The 22,036-nt window shown below is 43.4% G+C and overlaps 1 protein-coding gene across 1 annotated transcript in view; it reads left to right on the plus strand.

Moving 5' to 3' along the window:
• Positions 1-5,049: 5,049 nt before the first annotated feature.
• Positions 5,050-22,036, plus strand: part of VWA3B (von Willebrand factor A domain containing 3B) — a gene marked incomplete at both ends in the record, with an annotated part of 152,420 nt that continues 135,433 nt past the window's right edge. The window contains 4 exons of the mRNA XM_080917533.1: positions 5,050-5,164; positions 12,302-12,396; positions 17,227-17,477; positions 19,263-19,425. Coding sequence (XP_080773659.1) covers positions 5,050-5,164; positions 12,302-12,396; positions 17,227-17,477; positions 19,263-19,425 — 624 coding nt within the window. The remainder of the gene's footprint in view (positions 5,165-12,301; positions 12,397-17,226; positions 17,478-19,262; positions 19,426-22,036) is intronic.

The following is a 22,036-nucleotide window of genomic DNA, read 5'->3' on the forward strand; positions in this document are numbered from 1 at the left end:
CTGAGGCGATGATCTTAGCCTAGCGTTGCCTTTTAAGGACAGAAAGATAGGGGGCTGTTAAAAATTGTAACAAGATACATCAGGGAACACCATCCCAGCTTCCTCTCTTCCCATGAGAATCAGAGTTCAGAACTCCCACAACATACCCCCCAACTCCCACCTCATACCCACTCCCGGTACAGACTTATTTTTCACTTTCTTTCTTTCTTTTTCTTCCTTCCTTCCTTCCTTTCTTTCTCCCTCCCTTCTTTCTTTCTTTCCTTCTTTCTTTTTCCTTCCTTCTTTTCTTCCTTCTTTTTTTCTTTCTTTTTCTTAGAAACTAGCATGATAAAAGAAAGTTTAGAGGTGTTAATCATAAGTTTACTAAGGATCCAAATGGAATTAATTGTCTAAGTTAGACTCTGGTCCAGGGCATGCATGAGCAGTGATTGGGTAACCCTTGGCTTCTCATTATGGGCTGAGGAATAATAGTAGCAGACACAGCAGAGCTGTGTGTGTGTGTGTGTGTGTGTGTGTGTGTGTGTGTGTGTGTGTGTGTGTTCAGGTTCGCTTCAAGATCAGAATCCTCCTGCCTCAGTTTCCTCAGTGTTAAGATATAGGTCTTAACCATTGTAGTCTTCCACCTTTCCCAGGAGCTTTGCCTGTCCCTGGCTTGTTGGACAATTCCAAGTTTTTAAGACTGAAGACAACCAGGGGTGGTGGTTTATATGCTTGTAATCCCAGCTCTCAGGACGCTGAGGCAAAGGGATGCCACAAGTTCAAGCCTGGCCTAAACCACATAGTCATAGTCTGTCTCAAAATACCAAAAACCAAAACCAAAACAAAAAGCCCTACCACTGGTAATATCACACCACACTGTAAAGCAGAGCTCGCCAGTATATATTCTCTCTGCCTTGGAGGAAGAAACTCCCGAGTAACCACAGAAACTAGAGGGCATAGCCTCACCCAGAAAACAATGTGTCTGTGTTTAAAAGGATAGCTACTTCCTGATGGTAACTTTTCTAGGACCTGATTCATCTTTGCCTTGTTTGAAAACAACCAGGATTTTCTCAGCTGCACTGAGTGGCTGATTTAATAATCTGTCTCAATAGTCTAAATAGTGGCTGTTATACCGAAATGTGCTGGGGGCATTCAGGTAGTCTGCCCCTTAGCCATCAAATTTCCATTTAGTGTGGAGAGGACAGACCTGGGTCTCAGGCCGCAAGGATGAACCCTCAAAGCAAAAAGTAGGCTTTGATGGCTGGCAAGTTGGCTCAGTATTAACAAAGAGTTGCTGTTCTTCCAGCCTTCCCAACTTTGGTTCTTGGTCAGCGATTCCAACTCCAGGGTTTCCAAGGGAAGCTGCATATGGATGGCAAAAAAAAAAAAAAGACAGACATACAGACACACAAATGCAAACTAAGGCAGGGTTGCTCAGGGTAGCTTTAGAGGTTTAGGGAAGAGAGAGTCTCCACACAGGCATTGAAGGTTAAGACTCCACAGGAGACTGCAGGAAGAGAACTGCAGGTGGGCTCCCCACCCAACCCCCAGGCTTCCTTGCTCTGACAAATAGCCCTTCATACTTTCTTTCCAGTACTTTCTTTTCATTCCTTTCCTCCTATATTCCAGCCAAAACTTCTCTTTCCAAGTATCCTCAGGCTATAATCCCCCAGGGCAAAGATCTAAGTCAGAATGACTCAGACAGTGTCTCAGATCTGATAAAGCCAGTCACATCTTAAAAATTAACATAAAAGTCATCTAGGTCTCCAAAAGGGCTGGGACCTGTGTTGTTACAAAGTTGGAGAATTCAGTTGCTTTGTAAAGGATCCAAACATGTATCCATTTTAAATTCAAATGAAAATTTAAGCGCATTAAAGAACGTTTTCCTTTGGCTTAAAAACCAAAGGTGTGACTCTTCTAAGCAGTCTCTAAGGCCTGTGACCGTCCGTGAGAAAACCTTATTTGGGCAGTTTGTATAAAAGCCTCCCCTTAAAAAAATCTAAGGCAAGTAAGTCCCCCCCCCCCCAGAGAATGGAGGAAGTGAGTGTGTTTGTGGGAAGAGATTGATTAGCTGGCCTTGTTGGAATAGCCAGGTTATTCTTCTTAGAGTCTCTTGTTTCTATAGGAACAACAGAGTCCAGAGACAGAGGCTACTGTTTCTGTGGACAGATCTCTAAAAGCAGGTTCAGAAAGATTCGTCAGTTCCTATAGTAGCAGGACAGCTTATGCTGAGGTTTGTTAGGGATTTTTTTTTTGTTGTTGTTGTTCTTGTTTGAATTTTGTTTTTTGGAAGCACAGTCTCACTGTGTATCTCAGATGGCCCCCAATTCTCAATCCCCCTGCCCCAGTCTCCTGATATTTTATACTCATGAAACATCACTCCTGGCTCACACTGAACTTGACTCTAATGTTTCCACTGAATCATGATGTTCTTCAAATCTTCTTGTCACATACTCATCAAAGTTGTGTAACCAACCTTGCTCTCACAAGGTCAGAGCTTCTTCAATCATATGGATTTGTAGACCCTTGGAAGTGACCTTCAGTGGACAGTACAGATTCTCAAAACGGTCAACATAGAATCATTATCTTTAGTATTTTGGCCTCTGAACCTGTGCTGTTGGGAGGCAAGGTTAGTGCTCTCTGCCTGAGGACCAGGAAGCCATACCATAGTTCACATGACTCTAATGGCAACAGACTGGCTAAGAAATGGTTTAGAACCTGTAGCTCATGGACTATCTATCACAGAACCTATGAAAAAGCTCTTTAAAGTCTCAAGGATGTTAACACTGTAACTGCGCTGTTCATGAGCAGCCTGTGAGACAGTGCATAACAAAGGGCTTAGCCTGAAGGCTGACTCACAGGTAAGCTCCTGGGGTGTTCCTACATCAATAGCCATAGACTGGAGTTGAGGGGCCTGGCTCAGATTCTTAGTTATTCCCTCTATTGCTGTAAGACTGTGAACCAGCCTCTTAGCTCCGAGTTGCTTTCCTTATCAGGAACATGAGAGTAAGAGTCATGTCTGCCTCATGAGGTTGTTTTGATTTTTAAAAATTAAATTAAAAATGTTAATGACAGGTATACAGATGTGGGTTCACGAATGTGAACCCTGCTCTTGGAAGCTGGAAGTCCTCGGATTCCCCTAGAGCTGAAGTTAAAGGTTTTTGTGAGCCAACTAGTGTGGGAACTGGGAACTGAACTCCAGAAGAGCAGAACATTTTCTGAACCACGAAGACATCTCTCTACCTCATAAGGTTGCTATGAGAATGTTTTCTGTACTCTATGTGTCATAATATTAAGAGCTTGCTATTCAGAGGCTGGAGAGATGGCTCAGTTGTTAAGAGAACTGACTTCCCTTCCTGAGGTCCTGAGTTCAATTCCCACCAACCACATGGTAGCTCACAACTATCTATAATGGGATCTGGCACCCTCTTCTGGTTTATCTGAAGACAGCTACAGTCTACTAATTAGAAAAAAAAAAGCGCTAGTTATACAGGCTTCTAACTTCTCTCAAAATATCCCTGGCTAAGACTTTGAAGAAATTAGGTTTTATTTATTTTTTATTTCTAAGTAAAATACATAATTTTTATTTTTAAAAGTTATTTGCACATGTGCACTGTGTGTGTGTATGTGTGAATATATGTGAGAATTCAGGGGTACATCTTTAGCTTATTTCTAGGGTGTTCAGATCTAAATTACTATCCTTGTGATCTATAACAATCACTTTTTAAAAAAGATTTATTTATTTAATGTATGTGAGCACACTGTCACTGTCTTCAGACACACCAGAAGAGAGCATCAGATCTCATTAAAGATGGTTGTGAGCCACCATGTGGTTTCTGGGATTTGAACTCAGGACCTCTGGAAAAGCTGTCAGTGTTCTTAATCACTGAGCCATCTCTCTAGTCCTGTAACAATCACTCTCAATCATGGAATCATCTCTTCAATCCCTAGAATCAAGTTTTAGAAATTGAAAAGGAAAGTATGTTTGTTACTAAAACCCTTTGCAGTCCTAAGAAACAATTTTAAACACTGGACATTGGATACACAGGAATTGGAACCTTTTCGCTACCACCCAGTTATTGATACAATTGGTCTTACAAGGTTAGTCTTGCTCATGGTCTCAGGCACACTTGTGGTGAGCAGGTAAAAATATTGTATTACTCTTGGGGCAGTCTCTTCCTCTTGTGTAAACTAGCTGTATTTAGACCAGTGGGGATGAGTTTGATATGCTGCATATTGCTTTGAGTCCAGTTGATCCCAGAACAGCTGGTCCCATCAACCACAGTGATGAAGCCCAATTGTAGAGAGAAGCCTCAGACAGCAAAGCTCTCAGAGTGTAGACCGGTGTGTTCTAGCACAGCGGAGCTGCTGCGGGCCATTGCCTCCCAGTTAGCTAGCCCACCCCATCTTTTCTTTATCCTTGTTGGGTTCAGAATATTCTGTGTAAATATAATTGGCACGGAGATGTGCAACATGGCTTTTGGGGGACAGTGTTCAATATCCAGAATGGAAGAGTCCTGTATTTTTCTTTTTTTTATTGGATTTTTAAATTTACATTTAAAATGTTATCCCCTTTCCTGGCTTCCCCTCCAGAAGCCCCCTATCCCATGCTTCTATGAGGGTGCTTCCCCACCCACCTCCTGTATTTTTCTAATTATTAAAGTAAACCCCACTTTAAAAATGTTCAAATAATGCAAAAACTGAGATCCAACGGAAAAGGCAAAACTGCCCACACTTCTGCTGCTGTACTGTGCCTTATAGTTCTACGTTTCATAGCTTGCACACATGGATAGCACTTGGTAGTATGCATCTGTGTCGTGATTGTAATGGGCAAACGCAACCCCATTTCATGAGCATACTGTATTTTCTAATAAGTCAAACCGCGATGTTGACGTTAGATTCTCCACTCTGCCCTGTTTTCAGGAGCCCTGGACTTGACAGTTTTCCTTTCGGGTGGTCGCTCGTGACTCAGGGTCTTGACTTAGAGATGCAGGAGCAGGATCACTTTTCCATATTGTCTCAGAGCAATAGGCACAGAGGCAGGAGCGACTGAACAGGACCAGGACGGGCATGGCAGAGCGGAGTCTCCTTTCATCAGAGCGATGGCTTCAGCTGCATGGGCTCAAGAGCAAGAAGCTGACCTTGAAGCAGATCTTATCCCAGATTGGATTCCCACAGAGAGAAGGTACGGTGCTCCCTGATGGCCTTCAGGCAGGCTTCCTCAGCCCTTCAGAAACCACGAGGCCTCTGCACTTGCTTGGATTCCACATCTCTGTCAGGGGGAAGTGCTTGTACATGTCCTAACCCAATTTATGCACATCATATAGAAATACAACTGTAACTATGCAGTACTGTCTTACTTCACTGGTGTGTGTGTGTGTGTGTGCATGCACATGTGTGTGGTGTGTGCACATGTGTGTGTGTGTGTGTGTGTATGTGTGTGTTTGTGTGTGCACATGTGTATGGAGGCCAGAGGAGGATGTGACTGCTTTCATGCTGGGCTGGTAAACATCAACTTCCAGCAGTCTTTCTGCCTGCTCTCTCCCACTCTCTGCAAATACAAATGGACTGAACCTTATGTCTCTAACTCCCACCTAGTGATTTTTATAATTGTTTCATATTTGTTGGAGTGGACTTCATGAATGTAACTCCTAATCAATACTGTTCACAATTGCTTCACATTTGTTCCTACTGCATGCCGTTTATTATTCTAAGAGATGGAGCCCTTCTGTTCAGACAAAAAGGGGGGAATTGTTGGAGGTTGTCCTAGTGCTGTGTATACAAATGTTAAATTTTGAACCCCAAGATCTGGTTGCTCCTAGAGGAGTGTATTCTCTTGTATACTGGCCTTTGTTACACAAACTGTACTCCCCTGTGTAAAGTTACTGGTCAATAAAAGGTTAGGGCTTGTAACTGGGCAGAAGAGAAAGGTGGCACCTGAGAATGCAGTGTGAGGTATACAGAGAGAAAGGAGAAGAAAGAGAGTGAAGGAGAAGGAGAAAGGGGACAGAGAGAGAAGGAGGCTGCCAGGAGGCCAGATGCATCATAAGATCGTGGGTAGCAGAAGCGGACCCCAGGACAGGCTGGTGGTACAGAAATAACCCGGGCAAGATCCAAACATGTAACAAGGGACGTATGGCTGGGATGTAAGTTAAAATAGTTCACAACCTGCCTAATCTAGGCTGACAGTTTGTAAATAAAATACCAGTATTTTGTGGCTTCTATACTAGCTAGAATAAACAATCTATTTACATAAATGGTTCCTTTCCTTTCCTTTCCTTTTCTTTCCTTTCCTTTCCTTTCCTTCTCCCTTCTCTTTTCTCCCTTCCCTTTTTTTCTCCCTTCTCTTTTTTTCTCCCTTCCCTTTTTTCTCCCTTCCCTTTTTTTCTCCCTTCCCTTTTTTCTCCCTTCCCTTCTTTTCTCCCTTCCCTTCTCTCCCTTCCCTTCTCTCCCTTCCCTTCTCTCCCTTCCCTTCCCTCCTCTCCCCTCCCCTCCCCTCCCCTTCCCTTCTCTCCCTTCCCTCCCCTCCTCTCCTCTCCCCTCCCCTCCCCTCCCCTCCCCTTCCCTTCTCTCCCTTCCCTCCCCTCCTCTCCTCTCCCCTCCCCTCCCCTCCCCTCCCCTCCCCTCCCCTCCCCTCCCTTTCCTTTCCTTTCCTTTCCTTTCCTTTCCTTTCCTTTCCTTTCCTTTCCTTTCCTTTCCTTTCCTGTTTCTTTTAGCTAAATAAGGTTGGCACATGCCTTTAATCCCTGTTCTTGAGAGGCAGAAGTAGGCCCTGTCTTAAAACAACAAACAAAACCAAACCCTAAGCCAAAAAAAAAAAAAAAAAAACCCAAAAAACTTATATTACATTTTATTTATTTAGCTATGTGTGGGGGGTGAGGTATATATGGCAGCCTGTGGGAAATCAGTCCTCTTCCTTCATCTGTGGGTCTTGGGGACGGAACTCAGGTCCCTGAGCTTGGTGGCAAGTGCTTTTACCTGTTGAGCGATCTCTCCAGCCCTCCACTTTATTTTATTTATTTATTTAATTTTTTGAGACAGGATCTCTCATTGAATCCGGAGGTCAGGGGAGTTAAGCTGGTGGCCGGTGAGCTCTGGAGATCTGTCTCACCAACAGTTTTTTTGCCTATTTGTTTGTTTTTGCCTATTCCTTTGAGACAGGGTCTCACTATGTGCCTCTGGCCGGTCTTGAACTCACGACGGTTCTGCCTCTGCTTCCCAAACGCTCAGAGTAAAGGTGCGAAGCACTGTGTGCCCCATGCCTTTCAGGGTGCTGAAGCTCCTAACTTAGGCCGCCATGTGTGTTTGGCAGGCCCTGAGCCAGCCAAGACATTGTCTCAGCGCCAATTTAATTCTTTGTAGTGAAAGGATAGCAATTATTTTTATTTACTCTCACCTCAGCAAAGGTCTCAATTATCCTCTGGGGTGAGCAACACCTTTTTCAGATTAATTGAGGTAATTGTTCAATTGACTGAGACAGTGGCCTTGTACTACAAGAAAAATGTGCATTTTCCCTTTTGTGGACTAACAGCCCATGTATTTTTATTTATTTATTCATCTATTTACTTATTTATTATTTAGTTTTTTTTAAAAATGGGTTTATTTATTTATTATGTAAATGTGTGTCCACATGAATGTGCATGTGTGGAGGTGAAAGGACATGTCTGTGGGAGTTAGGTTTCTCCTTTTCCCATGTCAGGATTCAGGTTGTCAGGGTTAACATCGAATGGTCACCTGCCCTTGGTCATACCCTTTCACCATCCCTGGGGCAACATGAAAAGCTTCAATGTCAGAGAGAGGAGGGACCTTTTCCAACATGTCTGTAATCTGGGGATCAAAGGGCATACACTGTGGACAATTCCCAGGTGGTTCTGAATTTGTCCATAAAACAAATACTTACTCAGTAGCCCAAAAAATGCCACATTTTGAATCCGAAGCCCACAGTGTTTAACTTGTCAGCCAGTCTGGTGGTAGTCATTTGGAGTCTAGATTGCGGTTGCCACAGGCTGACCTGGACCAGTCCCCTGAACACAAGACTTTGCTTGCTAGTGCTCTGCCTTCTTGCATAATTCCTCCTCAGGAGCTGGCATGGCTGTGTGCTGTTTACAGACTTAAGGAATGGGTGTGTGCCTACGATTTTCTAACCTAGTAAGATAACATTGCTGATGATATTCTTTAATGGCCTTTTATTGCTTATAGAATTCACATTGGTATTATCTCATTTCTGATATTCATAATTCTCATTTCCCTGTACAAATCTTATTTGCTTTGCTTTGTTTTGTTTTGATATCTTGAGGCAGGATTCCCTATAGAGTCCAGGCTGACGTGGAATTTGCTCTGTAGCTCAAGTTAACCTTGAACTCACCAACCTTACTGCTATCGCCATTTATTGAGTTAAAAATATCTTTGTGTGTGGTACTCTTCTTAGATATATTTGCCTTTCAGAATGGTGTTATTTACTTTCCAGATATCATAGGACTTAAAAAAAATATCTTGTTTGAATTGAGTTTTCAATTTAACACTATTGAGACCAGAGAATATCCTATCACCTGTGAACATTTTTGGCTTTGGAAATGTGCTGACCCTTGTCCTGTGTCTCACCATAATTATTTGGGAATATTTGTAAGTGTTGTTTAGGTCAAGAGCATTCATAGTTTTGTCCATATATTTAGTAATTCTTGTTAATGGGTTTGCTTCCCCGTTTGGTCGATTTTGTTCATGTGTCAAACCCTGTACATGCTATGCCAGTACCCTACCATTGATCTCACTACAGTTGTCCACAGTAGGTCTCCCTGTCCTTGAGGGCTTGAGGCCCATGAGGACAAAGGGAACAGAAGCAGCGAGCAAGGATCAGACGGCCATGAGTATGACGGAGAGATGGGAGTCAGCTTCAGAGAGGTGGCTTGTTCTATTGTTCTGGGGATAGGGTCTGTAAGAACCTTGCAGGAAGGGATTATTGGTCATAACACGATACCTAATTATCATACTGGCATGAAGGAAGAGCAGGACATATGTGCTGAGTCTCACAGTGCTTGCAGGAAGCTCTGCTCCGGGACATCCTCTAAACAAGGTTAAACATCTGTGCTCAGAGACACTCTCCAAACACAGTCAGTCTGAGAAAGGGAGTCCTCCAGTTCGTACCAAGCTCAGACAGGCATCTGGACGTGGTGAACTGTTACCTTAACGACAGGGTTCTCCAACAATCCACCATTTAAAAAACAGTCATGATGGTATCTTTCTTATTTTTATTTCCCTAGCTGGAGGTCAAACTGAAGGGCCCTGTTCTTATCTGCCGGCTTTTTTTTTTTTTTTTTTTTTTTTTTTTTTACGTCTTTTGTTTAAATTGGATTTCTTTTATTGTTGTCTTCAAACATACCCACTCTTTGTTTTGTTCCTGAGCCCACCATATTCTGGGTTTTAAAATTTTGCTTATTCTGTTTTTAAAAGAACATTTAGATCCAGCCAGGAAATATGGTCCATTTTTTTCTTTTTATCTAGAAAATCTTTATTATTGGTATATATTAATTACACAAAGCAATGGGTTTTACGGCACTCCCATATGTATGTTTAATGTTCTTTGACTGTATTCACACCCATTAACTCTCTCATGCCCCATCTTTATCTTCACAAATAGTTTCCATTCTTCTGAATACTCTCTAATTGATTCCTTTGCATATGAGAGATGCCAGGTGGAGTAGAAACCTCAGGTCAGCATTAAATAATTTCTACGAGGAATGTTAGGAATTGTCCAGGTGGTCAGCTCTCTCTGTCATTTCCACAGTTTGGAAGCTGTGTCTTTGTGCTTCCTGCAGACTCAGGTAATATTTAATTCCTTTTCAAATCTCTGACAGGGTTGAAGACTTGTTATAGTCACACAATTAAACTTAAGTTTTTTAACATTAAAGATGTTCTAGATTTAACTGTAAGTATGGTATACACTGATAACATCCAGTCCATCAATTTTGTCAATATAGCTACATTACTCTACCATCTATCCTTACTTAAGGAGTTTATAATTCTATATCTGAATTATGTTCTGATTTTAACTTGCATTACCATCTGAACATCATGCTTTAAAATCTAGATCATCTTCCTTAGTTCTAAATAGCTTAAGTTTGATTATGAGGCTATAACTGCTCTTCAACCTCATCAGAGATCTGAGAATGACTTAAGTATTACTTGAATATATAGGAAGCATAAAAACACAGCTTCCAAAACTTAAACATTTTGTAAAGACAGCTGACTACCTGGACAGTCCCCTGTTCCTTAAAACACTGGAGCATCTGTCTTTAGTCGTCTGTCCCCCAAGCATCTGACAGACCTTAGGTGAAGCAGGAATTATGAAGGACTAGCTTACTCTGTCTTGGCAGAGCTAAATTGTCGACTATCCTGCATTGTGTGTCCTTTCCTGGACAATATTCTTTTGTCTGCAGATGAATTAGGGCAGTTCTTGCCCAGTGGCTACCTTGCCACAACTAGAACAACTTCATATGGAGGTTATGCTGCTTAATATCTTCTTTGAACAGTGAAGGGGGCACTGTCAGGAGTGCCTAACACATCTGTTAGTCAAAAAAAAAAAACCTAATAATAATGAAAGGAGTATAAATTTCATATTCTGTGGATTTCTGATGTTCTTGAAGACTATCCATCTATATAAAGTATATCTGAATTATTAAACCTCTACTACTCTTAGCTATTTCTATTTGAATAATATCAAAAACACCTTATTATAATTAAATCAGGATCTAATATAGCCATGAGTTTCATATCTGGCCCTTAGCTTGTGTTACTTAATCACCCTAAACAGTTTGTAATAGCAGCTATAGAAGGACTGGGTCAAAGCTTGTGTTCTTAAATGGGTTGCATAGGCACAATGCCTATCCAAGAGTAACATTATTAATTTCAAATTTTATATCAGTATAAAAATTTATACCAATGAAAACCTTAAATCTGTATCCATATATAAAAATTCTGTGACAGTGTAAAAAATTATAACTTCAATTTTGCATCAATCATAAAAATTCCTACCGATGTAAGAGTATGGCTATACAATGCTTTGTTTAAAATGTAGTAATCCACCCCATATATCTAATTTCTTTTTAAAAATTATTTTATTGGATATTCTCTGTATTTACATTTCAAATGTTATCCCCTCCCCCGTTCCATCTCTCCTCCCCCACCCTAATTTTGTATTGTAAAAGTCTATCCCTACTTTTTCCTTCAACCCCTTTCCTTTTACCTAGGAAAGGATAGAGACAAGAAAAAGAAAGGCAGAAATCCCCAAGTCTAAGCTATTTAGTTTCCTCCCTGTTCAAAGCTATGAACATTTTATCCCTTAACTTGTATGACGTCATCATCATTCTGAAGATGCCTCTTACATCATCTTCTTCTACCACAGTTTATCCCAAGAGGCTCTGTAGTTTCTGACAGCTCTGTGAATGGCCCAGACATGCGTTTATGTAATACAGTATTCTTATCCAGTTTGGACTGGTCCCGACATACAGAGGGTGCTGGAAAGAGTTTGTACCTAAATATATACACAGCTAAGCAAATAATCCACTAGCCCTTTGACACAGAACCCAGTGTGCATTTCAGCTAGCTACCACATCTACCCATCTCAAGCCTCAGGCAAATCTTGTGATGCTGACGTCATGCTGACATCATGCTTGGTTCCTCTGGATCAATAACTTGCTCACTTCATTTCACTTGAACAGTAGGCAGTTCCTAAGTTGAACTTTTATATCCATTCATTTATTATGTTTGGCTAGTTTAAGAAACAACATTTCATCTTGAAACTTTTATTTGTATGTGTGTGGTATGGCATGTGCGTGTATTGTGCATGCTCTAGTGTGTTCAGGTATGCTTATGTGTGTGCATGTGCACACCCATATTTTTGGTTTGTTGAGATGGTTTTATATACATTTAATCCAGGTTGGCTTTGAACTCTGCACCTTTCTGCTTCTGCCTCCCAAGTATTGTGATGACAAGCATGAGTAACATGCCTGCTCTTTTCTTTTTCAATTTGTAAATTAAGTCCAAACCTTCAGTAAGATTTCAGGCATTAAGCACAGTTTTCATGTTGTGATCTTGAACTTTGCCTTGACTGTTCTAGATAAGAGAACCAGAAAATGAAGCCTACCTGCCCCTCATGATTTCGAATATTTCTGGGTGTCATAGAACTTTTGTTTGTCATAGTTCCTGGAAAGACTTTATGACTTGGGACAGAATACAAAGCGCTAACAAATTATTGAGAAAAATGTTTGAAAACAAATACAAGAGTCTTTGCTGATACACCGTTTTGATTGTCTTTATAAAAATACAGATTACGTGACTTCTTTGAAGAGACTCGTCACTTCTCGGTATGCTGATGGCCTGTTCCCACAATTCTACACGGAAGAAGATGGCAGGCTATACAATGTGAGTTAGAAGTCCCTCAGTGTCAGGGAAAGAGGCTGCTGTCACATTAAGATCTTAGGGGGCTAAGTGGTGGTGGTGTATGCCTTTAATCCCAGCACTGGGGAGGCAGAGGCAGGGGGATCTCTAAGTTCTAGGCCAGCTTCATCTACACAGCAAGGTCCAGGACAGCCAAGGCTACACAGAGAAACCCTGTTTTGAAAAATAAAAATGATTAATCCTCTCCCCCAAACAACAACCGAAGATTCTAGGGGCCACAGGGACCCCATTTCAGGTTTTCTTTAGGCAGGATGATGACGGTGTAGTTGAGCAGCTGGGGAAGGAAGCCCAGGCCTGAAAGAGCTGAGCACAGAAAGCTCTCATTCAGAAGAAAACCCATTTTTTTTTGTCCTGTATCTGAAAATGCTGGTGAAAAAAGATGGCATGAGAGTAGTCTCTGAAGTCACCCAAGAGACACATGGAGGCTGCTCTTACCCACCAGATCTGGGTGCTAGGGGCAGTGCTGGGAGGAGAATTCACCCACGTCAGGCTAGGACCCACAACCTGAGTCTGAAGTCTTGGAGAAACACCTCTGAGCACCACAGGACCATTATTCCCTTGAACTCTATATGAGGCCCTTCCAGGATCCCTGTGTTAGTCAAGGTTGTCGAAAGGAAGAGTAGTAGAAAGAAAAGTGACTCACAGCTTCCCCATTTGCCTTTGAAGAGGTCAGCGACCTTCTGGGTGATGAGGTTTGGTCTTAGTATTTATGGGTAATGATGAGAGTCACATGCTACTTGTTTCTTGGAAGCATGTCGGGGGATACATTTTATTTTTATTTTTTGCCTCTAAAATGGCTGGTACCTAATATTCAATGGGGGGGGGGTTAAGCCAAATATTTGTGTTGTATGAGCCACTGGGTTGAAGAGCAAGAGAGAAAGGGTGGCCTTTTGTTTTTGTCCTTTGCTTGAATATGAAATGAGAAACTAGAACACTTCATTCTGGCCACTTTGCCCATGCATAGAACTTAGTCTCTTTAACTGCCCAAAGAATCTTCCAGATGAACTGTGGAAGGAAATTCCTCTGTTCCCTAAGGAGTCTTGGACAACAGCTTTAGCCGCTTATATTAGAAATGCTCATGGCAATGAGGTCTTTATCTTGTACCCGGCGTTACCTGGAGTGATGTCTTTGGTTCTCTTAACTGCAAAAGTCCTCCTTTATCTTTAGGAGAGAAAATGTGGCCCGTGCTGTCACCAGGAGTGCATGCTCTCGGGCTTCAGACTCAAGGGTTCAGATTTAGCCAATCAGACCTTGGAGGGAATACCACTGTGGGAGTTCTGTTGTTGTTGTTGTTTTTTTTTGTTTGTTTGTTTTGTTTTTTGTTTTTCTCACCTACTGTGATCTTCTAGCTCAACATTAAGTTCAAGAGGTGATGGAAGGAATCTAAAAGCTCCTTTAGTGGCCTTTTTCTGAAGCCATTGTGGGTTGGGTCAGGAGAAGAATTTGCCATGTGGAGGATGGGCATTGCCCCGTAGGTCCTGGAATTCTCTGTCCTGAGTCCCTGGCTGGACTATCATCAGGTCTCCTTCAGCAGAAAACAGCGGTAGCTGCTCAGATGTTGACAGCAGCTTCTCTCCAATAATTTTGATCCAAGGTGACTTGGTGCCACCTGAAGTCAGGTCGCTGATGTTCCATATCTTTTTCAGAAAGAGAATGGTCCTCATAAGAAAAGAACGAAACAGGCTTCTTTCCTAGTATATTCAGGGCCCTCTGATCCAGCATCCTTTTACACTAATACCTTGTCCAGATAAGAATGTCACTTGAGCTGACTTTAGATGGCTATGAGGAACCCCAGGAATGACCGAGTGGCCACTCTGCTTTTTCACACCAACCAACCACAAACAGTTTGGCACACTCACTGTTGTTGGCAGGGGACAACTTGAGACAGGTCGTGTCACTTTCCTGGGGAGCAGAGATTAGGATCAGGATCCAGCCGGTCTGCACTCACCAGCAGGATAAGTGTTCAGAGTGCAGGTAGAAATTATCCTGGTTTAAAACTCCATTTGATCTATCCCCAGCAAAGAAACTAAAGATGCCCGGGGTGGTTTTCACTGACAACCCAGTCACTCGGTGCTAGTTAGAGCTGCTGTGCGTTCTCAGCCTGCTCCTCTTCTCAACAGGAACCTAAATTAGACGGCATAAGAAATCCGGTGGGGCAGGGGCACAGACGGACTTCCTGGAAGCCTGCCTGTCAACAAGGCACACGAGACTAGCCCAGTGTTCTTTTGGTCCCATCCCACATCAACACTAAACAACTTCAATACCCCTGACTCTTTGACCCTCACAGGTGAACAGTCTTTTGAAGACTTCTGTTTGTGACTGCACCCACCTGCAAGCCAGATAAATCTAGAATGAATTTTTGTTGTTTAGTTTCTAATCTCTTGTTTATGAGGTGTGGGGTTTATAAGGGACTGAATCAAATGAATGTAACAAAAAAAAGAAAACAAAAAACAACAACAACAAAAAAATGCCTTTTCTCAGGGCCAGTGAGTTGCAAATAGGTTTTAAAGAAAAACCTATAATTACATCATCTCAATACAATTTCTATTTAAAAAGAAAGTGGCTCACAGACTGTGCTCCAACTAGTCCAACAGTGACTACCTCTCATTGGAAAGACTGAGAATTCACACTTGTTCAGTCCAGGAGACTGGGTGTGTCAACAGTCCTGGTCTGAGGATTCCTAGGGAGCTGCTGGTCTTCAGTCTACACTGTTCTCCTGAAGAAGGCGCTAACACCAGCAAAGGAATGCCTCGGTAGTAGCTTGCCAGTGTCAGGGCAAGGAGGGAAAAAGAAAAAGCTTCCTTCTTTACCATCACTCATGTGGGCTGCCACCAGAAGGCGTGGCCTGGATTTAGGGCGGGTCTTTCCATCCCAAACGATCCAATCAGAAAAATCCCTCCCAGGAGCGCTAAGAGACTTGTTTTCAGCTGATTCCAGATGCCATCAAGTAGACAACTAATATCCACCACAGTCCTCAGCAGATACTTGGCATATATGGCATGGTATTTGCTTAAAAACTATTCAATTCAATACATTATCGCTAGATGATTCACAGTACTCGACGCAATGTGTGGATATGTCTTACATCATATTGGATAGGGAATAATAGCAATAAAAATCCCGTTCACAGTCAGTATCCATGGAGTTCGCTTTTTAATATTTTCTACCCTAGGTTGGTTGAACCTGAGAATATTAGCCCTGTGGTTAGAGAAGGCTGACTGTATTTATTAATTTAAAATTGCAGGGCCCCATGGCTCCAGCTGCATATCTAGCAGAGAGTGGCCTTACTGCATATGTAGCATCAGTGGGAAGGGAGACCTTTGGTCCTGAGAAGGCTCGGCACCCCAGCGTAGGGGAATGCTAGGGCAGTGAGGCAGGAGTGAGTGGGTGGGTGGGGAGCACCTCATAGAAGCGGGGGGGGGGGTGGCGTGGGGTGGGGAGGGGCAACCGGGGAGGGAGATAACATTTGAAATGTAAATAAATAAATAAATAAATAAATAAATAACAGTTTTTTAAAAAAACTGCACCTCTAAGTTTGGTGAACTAGAGCTGTTTTAAACTGGTCCTCATTAAAATCACCACAGAGATGTCTTTGCCCACATAAATCCACCGCCACATTCCCTGAGATCCGTGACTCTTCCTAGGTCAATGGGAACGGGAACAACTATCTGCTTATCCCCAGATGAGGCACCGATGATGGACCAAAGAAAGGGTCTGTCTAGGTCTAGCTCAGTAAACCAGTTTATGGCAGTTACTTAAAGGAGGGATTCAATGGCAACTGCATCATGGGGAAAAAAAGCCCGCCATACCAAGCACAGGCGACTGTATCCCTGCAGCTGTTAAATCCCCTTCCTCCTCCACCTTGTAGGAAATAGCCGCACCACAGAGTTTCAGGCCGAGGGTCTGGGAAGCTGAACTCTTAAGAGAAGCCATGAAGTACGGCAGGGGCTGGGGCGTGGCTCAGTGGAAAAGCACTTGTTGCGCATGCACAAAGTCTGGGGGTTCAATCCCCAGGGCCCTGATGCTTCAAAGAAATGGTGCTGGTCTTTGAAGAGTGAGCTCAAGAGAGATGCAGACAGGGATACAGACGGGGTAAGGCAATGAGTTTAGTAGATCGTTTAAACTGTGGTTTTTCGGAGCACAGGACACGACTTTTTAGGTCTTGGGATTGGGCCAGGTGTGCTTAAAGGATGTGTACATAACAAGAATTTCCCTCAAGTTTTTGTCACCTTTAGGGGTGTCCCCAAAGGTACAGTGGCGCCTATGAGTAACTGAGTGACCCAGGTACAGGGAAGGTTGGCCTAGGAGAGGGGCAGAGCGACAAAGGATGAGCAACACTGGAAGGCTATCCTTGCAAGGAACTGGAGACCTTCGAAGAAATATTTTGCAGCGTCTTCTTACATAGGAAAATTTTCCAATGGGACTATAAAAATATTGTCTTGGCTAATTTTTTTCTTTTACTCAGTTTCTTAAAAGTGCCCCTGGCCATTTTCTGCTGTTCTGTATATATTATAAAATAAGATACAAACTAAAAGCTTTTCTTTTCTTTCCTCCTCCTCCTCCTCCTCCTCCTCCTCCTCTTCCTCCTCCTCCTCCTCCTCCTCCTCCTCCTCTCTCTCTCTCTCCCTCTCTCTCTCAATATCTTTCTGAGAGGCTGAAGTCTCTTTCCTGGCAGGGTACCTGCAGAATCCTTTCTAGATTGTGGCTCCAGCTGTATCACTGGAACTGAGGTTCCAACCGCCTGTTTGGCTACTGTTTCCCTCTTTCAAACTTCTCTTTCTTACTCTCCTTCAGCTGACAGCAAAGTCAGAGCTGATCTCCCGGTTTGTGGATTGCTTAACACAAGCTGTGGAGAGTTACAAGCTTCGGATGGATTGGCTCACCAGCGGAAGCCGGCAGATTTTTGGTGTGATCTTGGAACAGAGAATCACCATAGTGCTGGATCTCGGTGATGTTCTGCAGGAGGAGCTCAATCTGTGCCGGGATGCTCTGGTCATGGTCCTCCAGGAGCAGGTGGCTCTCATCGCCAGGTTCAACGTCATATGGTGAGTTCCCGGTGGAAATTTTGTCTCTGCGGAGCGTCACATCTCCAGAGTTAAGAAGCAGAGCTAACACAGTCTGATGGCAGGGGAGGAGCGTTGTCATAATTCCATAGAATGTAGAATTTCAGCAGAAAACCCACAGTTAATTTATTATGCATCTTAGGAAACTTTTATCTGCGTTTCTCAGGACACCTTCGGTTTTGTGTTAAAAGAGATTTAGAAACTTTTCCTTAATCTATGTGAGAATATGAAGAACAGTGTTATTTGTGAACATGTGTGTGTTGAAGCTGTAAGTCTCATTTAGATTGGATATTGAGATTAAAGGCTACAACTTTTGCTGTCTTTTCCATACTGAATTTGCAACACACACTGACCTCTTCTATGAGCTTAAACCCCTTTAATCAGAACAGCAGGTGGTTGCTGTTCTAGAATTTCACGTAGAGTTTTATGATTGATTATTTATGGATTCTTGGCACCACAGAAATGTGGTTTCCAGTGCTAACTTCTCAGCCACACTGATGGTTGCGCCTCCTTGATGAGAAACATCTGGATGAGTGGGTGCAGGGAAATGCACCTAACTGAGTTTTTCTCAACTGAATAATGCACTTTTATCTAAATAGGGGACACCTTTGTGGGTGGTGTCCACAGAGACATACTATTGATGTGCACAGAGCCTTTGCTTTCTTGGATTGTTTTACTATAGCACATGTGCCCCTCACTCAGAACACCCTACCCAGAGAGGCCCCATCAGGGGGATACGGGTACGAGCCAGCAATCCCCATGGTACCGGAACACTAGCGACAGCCAAGCCAATTTGGTTGACATTATAAACACACTAGATTTGAATGGTTCCTCTTTTGTTGAGGCGAGGGTACCCATCAGTCATTTCTAAGATAAACGGTTTAAACAAATGTTCTCAGAATTTTAAAACATGTCCTGCTCAACTAAAAGAGTCCTATTTGTGACCCAGAAGGGATAGCTGATCAAGTTCCGAAAGGACAAAGACAACAATGCCACTAAGAATAAGTTTTAAAATAGTGAGTTGCTACCAACTTGTAAGCCTCACTCCTGTAAGTTATTATAGGTTTGCTATCGGTGGAAGATAGTTTAACAATCCTGTTAATAAAAATAGCTTCCCCTAGCATTTGTTAATGGATGCTTACAGGATTCTGCGCGTATTTGTGTATGTGCACACGTTAGTACACATGTGCGCACACGTGCGTGGAGGCTAGAGGTGTTTTCTTCAGCCACTCTCTGACTTATTTATTTATCTTTGCCCCTCTTTGAGACAATCTTTTAGGGAACCTGGAGCTCTTTGATTGGCTAGACTAGACGGCCAACAGGCTCCAGGGATGCTCCTGTCTCTGCCTCTCAGCATCTGGGATTGCAGTGTATGCTGACATACCTGCCTTTTTTATGTGGGTACCAGAGATCCAAACTTGGGTCTTTATGCATGGACAGTGGGCATTTTACTAGTTGACCCTCTCCTCGGCCCCCCTCTTAATGTTTTTTTAAAGTACTAGTTAACACTTGTACCTTTTTGTCTGTCCCATACCTCTCCAGCTAGGTCACCATGTTTGTGGGAGGTCGTGGTGCTTTGACATTAGGTATTAGATCCTCCATATACCTTCCCAAGCAGGACAGGCATGTCTGTACTGGCTTACTCGTTCTCTCGATGATTCTCAGAGAACTGGCAGCTTGGTTTCCCCTCTCACCCAGGTGACTTCTGGTTGACACTGAAGGCCAACAGGGGTGGCATTAATCACTGGTGACTGTGATCCCTCCCAGGGTTTCTAAAGAGCCTGTGAAATGGCAGGAACATGCCGTCCTTGTGACCGAAAACTCCATAGCCGCTGCCATCAGTTGGATTGAGAAAATGACTTTTGAGCCAATGGCTGTGAGAGAGGTTAGCTGCCTGGACGCTCTGCTGGAATCTGGGAAAGACAAAACTGTAAGTGTGTATCCATGGCTAGCCTAGGTCACCAAGGTGGCCTCCAGATTAACTGTATACCCTCTGTGTCTCCACACTGCAGATCTAGGCTTCCTCCGAGTTGCTTCTCAAGGAAACTAGGCTTATTGTCACTGAGGGTACCTGCCTTAGTTTCCTGTCCAGTTGCTATGGTAACACACCACAGTCAAAAACAAATGGGGAGGGATGGATGGCTTGTTTCTCCTGATGGTTCCAGGTTATAGCCTTCATAGTAGGGATGTCACAGCAGTAGGAGCTCAAGGGGTCACATTGTACCAGCAGTTAAGGGTAGAGGGAGAAAGAGAGAGCGAGGACTGAAATCCAGAGGATAAATGCTGGCACGCCACCAGTCTGTTTATCAATGCTAAGGTGATGGTTTGAAACTGGGGACTCTTTTGTTTTTTCTCGAAAAGCCAGCTGAACACGTGTTTTTCATTAAAGGAGAACCAAATACAAACCACTTTGTTCTTTGGCCCTTCAAGTCTCTTTTGACATCTGCAGAATTTGAAGTGTTTGGATTTTACTAAGCATTCAAAATGGAATGTTTCCCAGGCTTTGGATATGTGTGTGTGTGTGTGTGTGTGTGTGTGTGTGTGTTTGTGCATGCACACACAAGCATGCTCTTTCTTTGTGGGCTTGGCTATATTGACCACTACTGACTGGGGCCAGTGTCACATGGCCAGACTTGATAAGGCTCCAATCCTCAGATGACTTTGCTTTCTTCCTTTATTTCCTCTGGCTCATTCCAATCTTAGAAAATATGAACAACCCAGTGAGTACCAGGGGTCCTTTAGAAGAAGAACCAAGAAAGGTACTGGCAGGAACTGACCACTACATTCAACCTGTGGCCTAGAGCAAATTCAAAGCGTATACAGTCCACAGAAGTCTGTCACCACAGCCTCTACCTGTGGTGATCTCAAGGAAAACTCTAGTAAACACATCTGTCTTGTGTATACTTTATGTCTTCTAAAAGTAAAACACAGTGTGAGTGCCTATGGACGGGCTCCCTAAGGTCCCACCACCTCAGAGAGTTCCAGTCTCTTCATGTAGTTTGCCAGGACTGGAAATGCCTTAAATGCCAAGACACTTTGGAATAGTGACTATAATAACCACATAGATTTGGGTTGTCCTCTTCCATCCTTGGGCCCTGAAACCCATAAACACCAACATTCAAAAATAACACAGAAGCCAGTGTTGTATGAAGCCCATGTGAGGAGAAGGTTATTAGCTTCATTCAGTACTGGGCTTCATAACCTGAAAGAGTGAGGAAGAAGTGGGGGGCGGGGCTTGGGGGGGGGACTGAGCACAGGAGCCCTGGCGGAATGTGGGGTCTGTTTAAATCTGGTCTCTAATACTAGCCATTACAGACACAACAGAAGCCCGAGTTATTACTTCGTCCTGGGCAAAAAGACCTGGTTCGCAGGAAGGGCAGCAGCCTGCAAGCAATTGAGAAAATGTTAATAGGGGAGGCCTGGGTTCCTCAGAGCCCAGGTTTCCACAGCATGAGCAAGAAATCTGCAGCTGCAGTACGAAGGGTCTTTGGGAAAGGAAGGGTTGTTCAGCGGAGTCCAGGGCCTTGCTTGTCCATGAGAGGTACCGGAAGTTTCCATTCCTGCTTTCTGGGGCCACCTGCCCCTCAGGATGCCTGGCTTTCTGTTTTCGTTTAATCCCGGCCTCTCTTTTGTGTACCAGGTAGGCATACATTTAGATCTGGGGTTTTTAAAAATCATATTCACAGGGAGAGCAAACGAGCAAATTAAAGATACTTTCCTTATCCCATGAAGGGCTTGCCCTCCCGAGTGCCAGACTGTGGGTCTGTGAAATAGACATCTTGCTTGCTTCCCTGGAGCAGTTTGGATAGGTTTATAAAGGTTTTCCATTGAATTCATGATGCCTAACCAGGGGTCCCAAAATGTTTCTTAGATGGAGAAGGCATGAAAAAAAAAAAAAAAAAAAACACCACTGTCAATATGGTTGAGTTTAGGAGTGAGACGTAGGTTCAAGGAGTTCTGGTCCTGAACACGTGGCATAGAACTGAGGTTTGTTCCTTTCAATGGAAGAGAAGCGTAGGGTGCTGGGTGGGGCAGGCAGGTTTGCTAAGCCTTATAGGACTCTGGTGGTAACAACAGGTGGAATTCAGACCCTAGAACCTGCAAGGGCAGAGAGTAAGTGATGGTCCAGGCGTCAGGAGGTATGTGAGAAGCCAACTGGAATTCATCTCGTCACCGACAATAAGGAGTCATCACCATGAAGTGAATCAGAAAATCAGAATGGTTCAAAGAAGGAAAGGACTGCCAGAGAGGGAGGAGCAACGGTTCAGTCTCCAGGTTCGGAGCTGACTTAAAACGCTGCAGTGCTACCGTGAACTAAGAGAGGCGGAGTCTTTGCTGGATTCTTTGCTGTGCTTTGGACTGATCTCCGTTTTGCTTCTCGAGGAAGATGTCATGCCTGAGGCTTTTGGGTTGAGAGCCAGCTTAGATGAGAGGGCAGCCAGGGTGGAGGCGGCTGCTCCCTGTCTGTTTCTTTCTTCCTTCCAAAGCTGATGCCAGGAGGATGCTGAGGTCTCTTCATCTGGGCAGAATGCAGGTTGCCA

Source organism: Micromys minutus, assembly GCF_963924665.1.
Source record: "Micromys minutus genome assembly, chromosome: 5".
Lineage (NCBI taxonomy): Eukaryota > Metazoa > Chordata > Mammalia > Rodentia > Muridae > Micromys > Micromys minutus.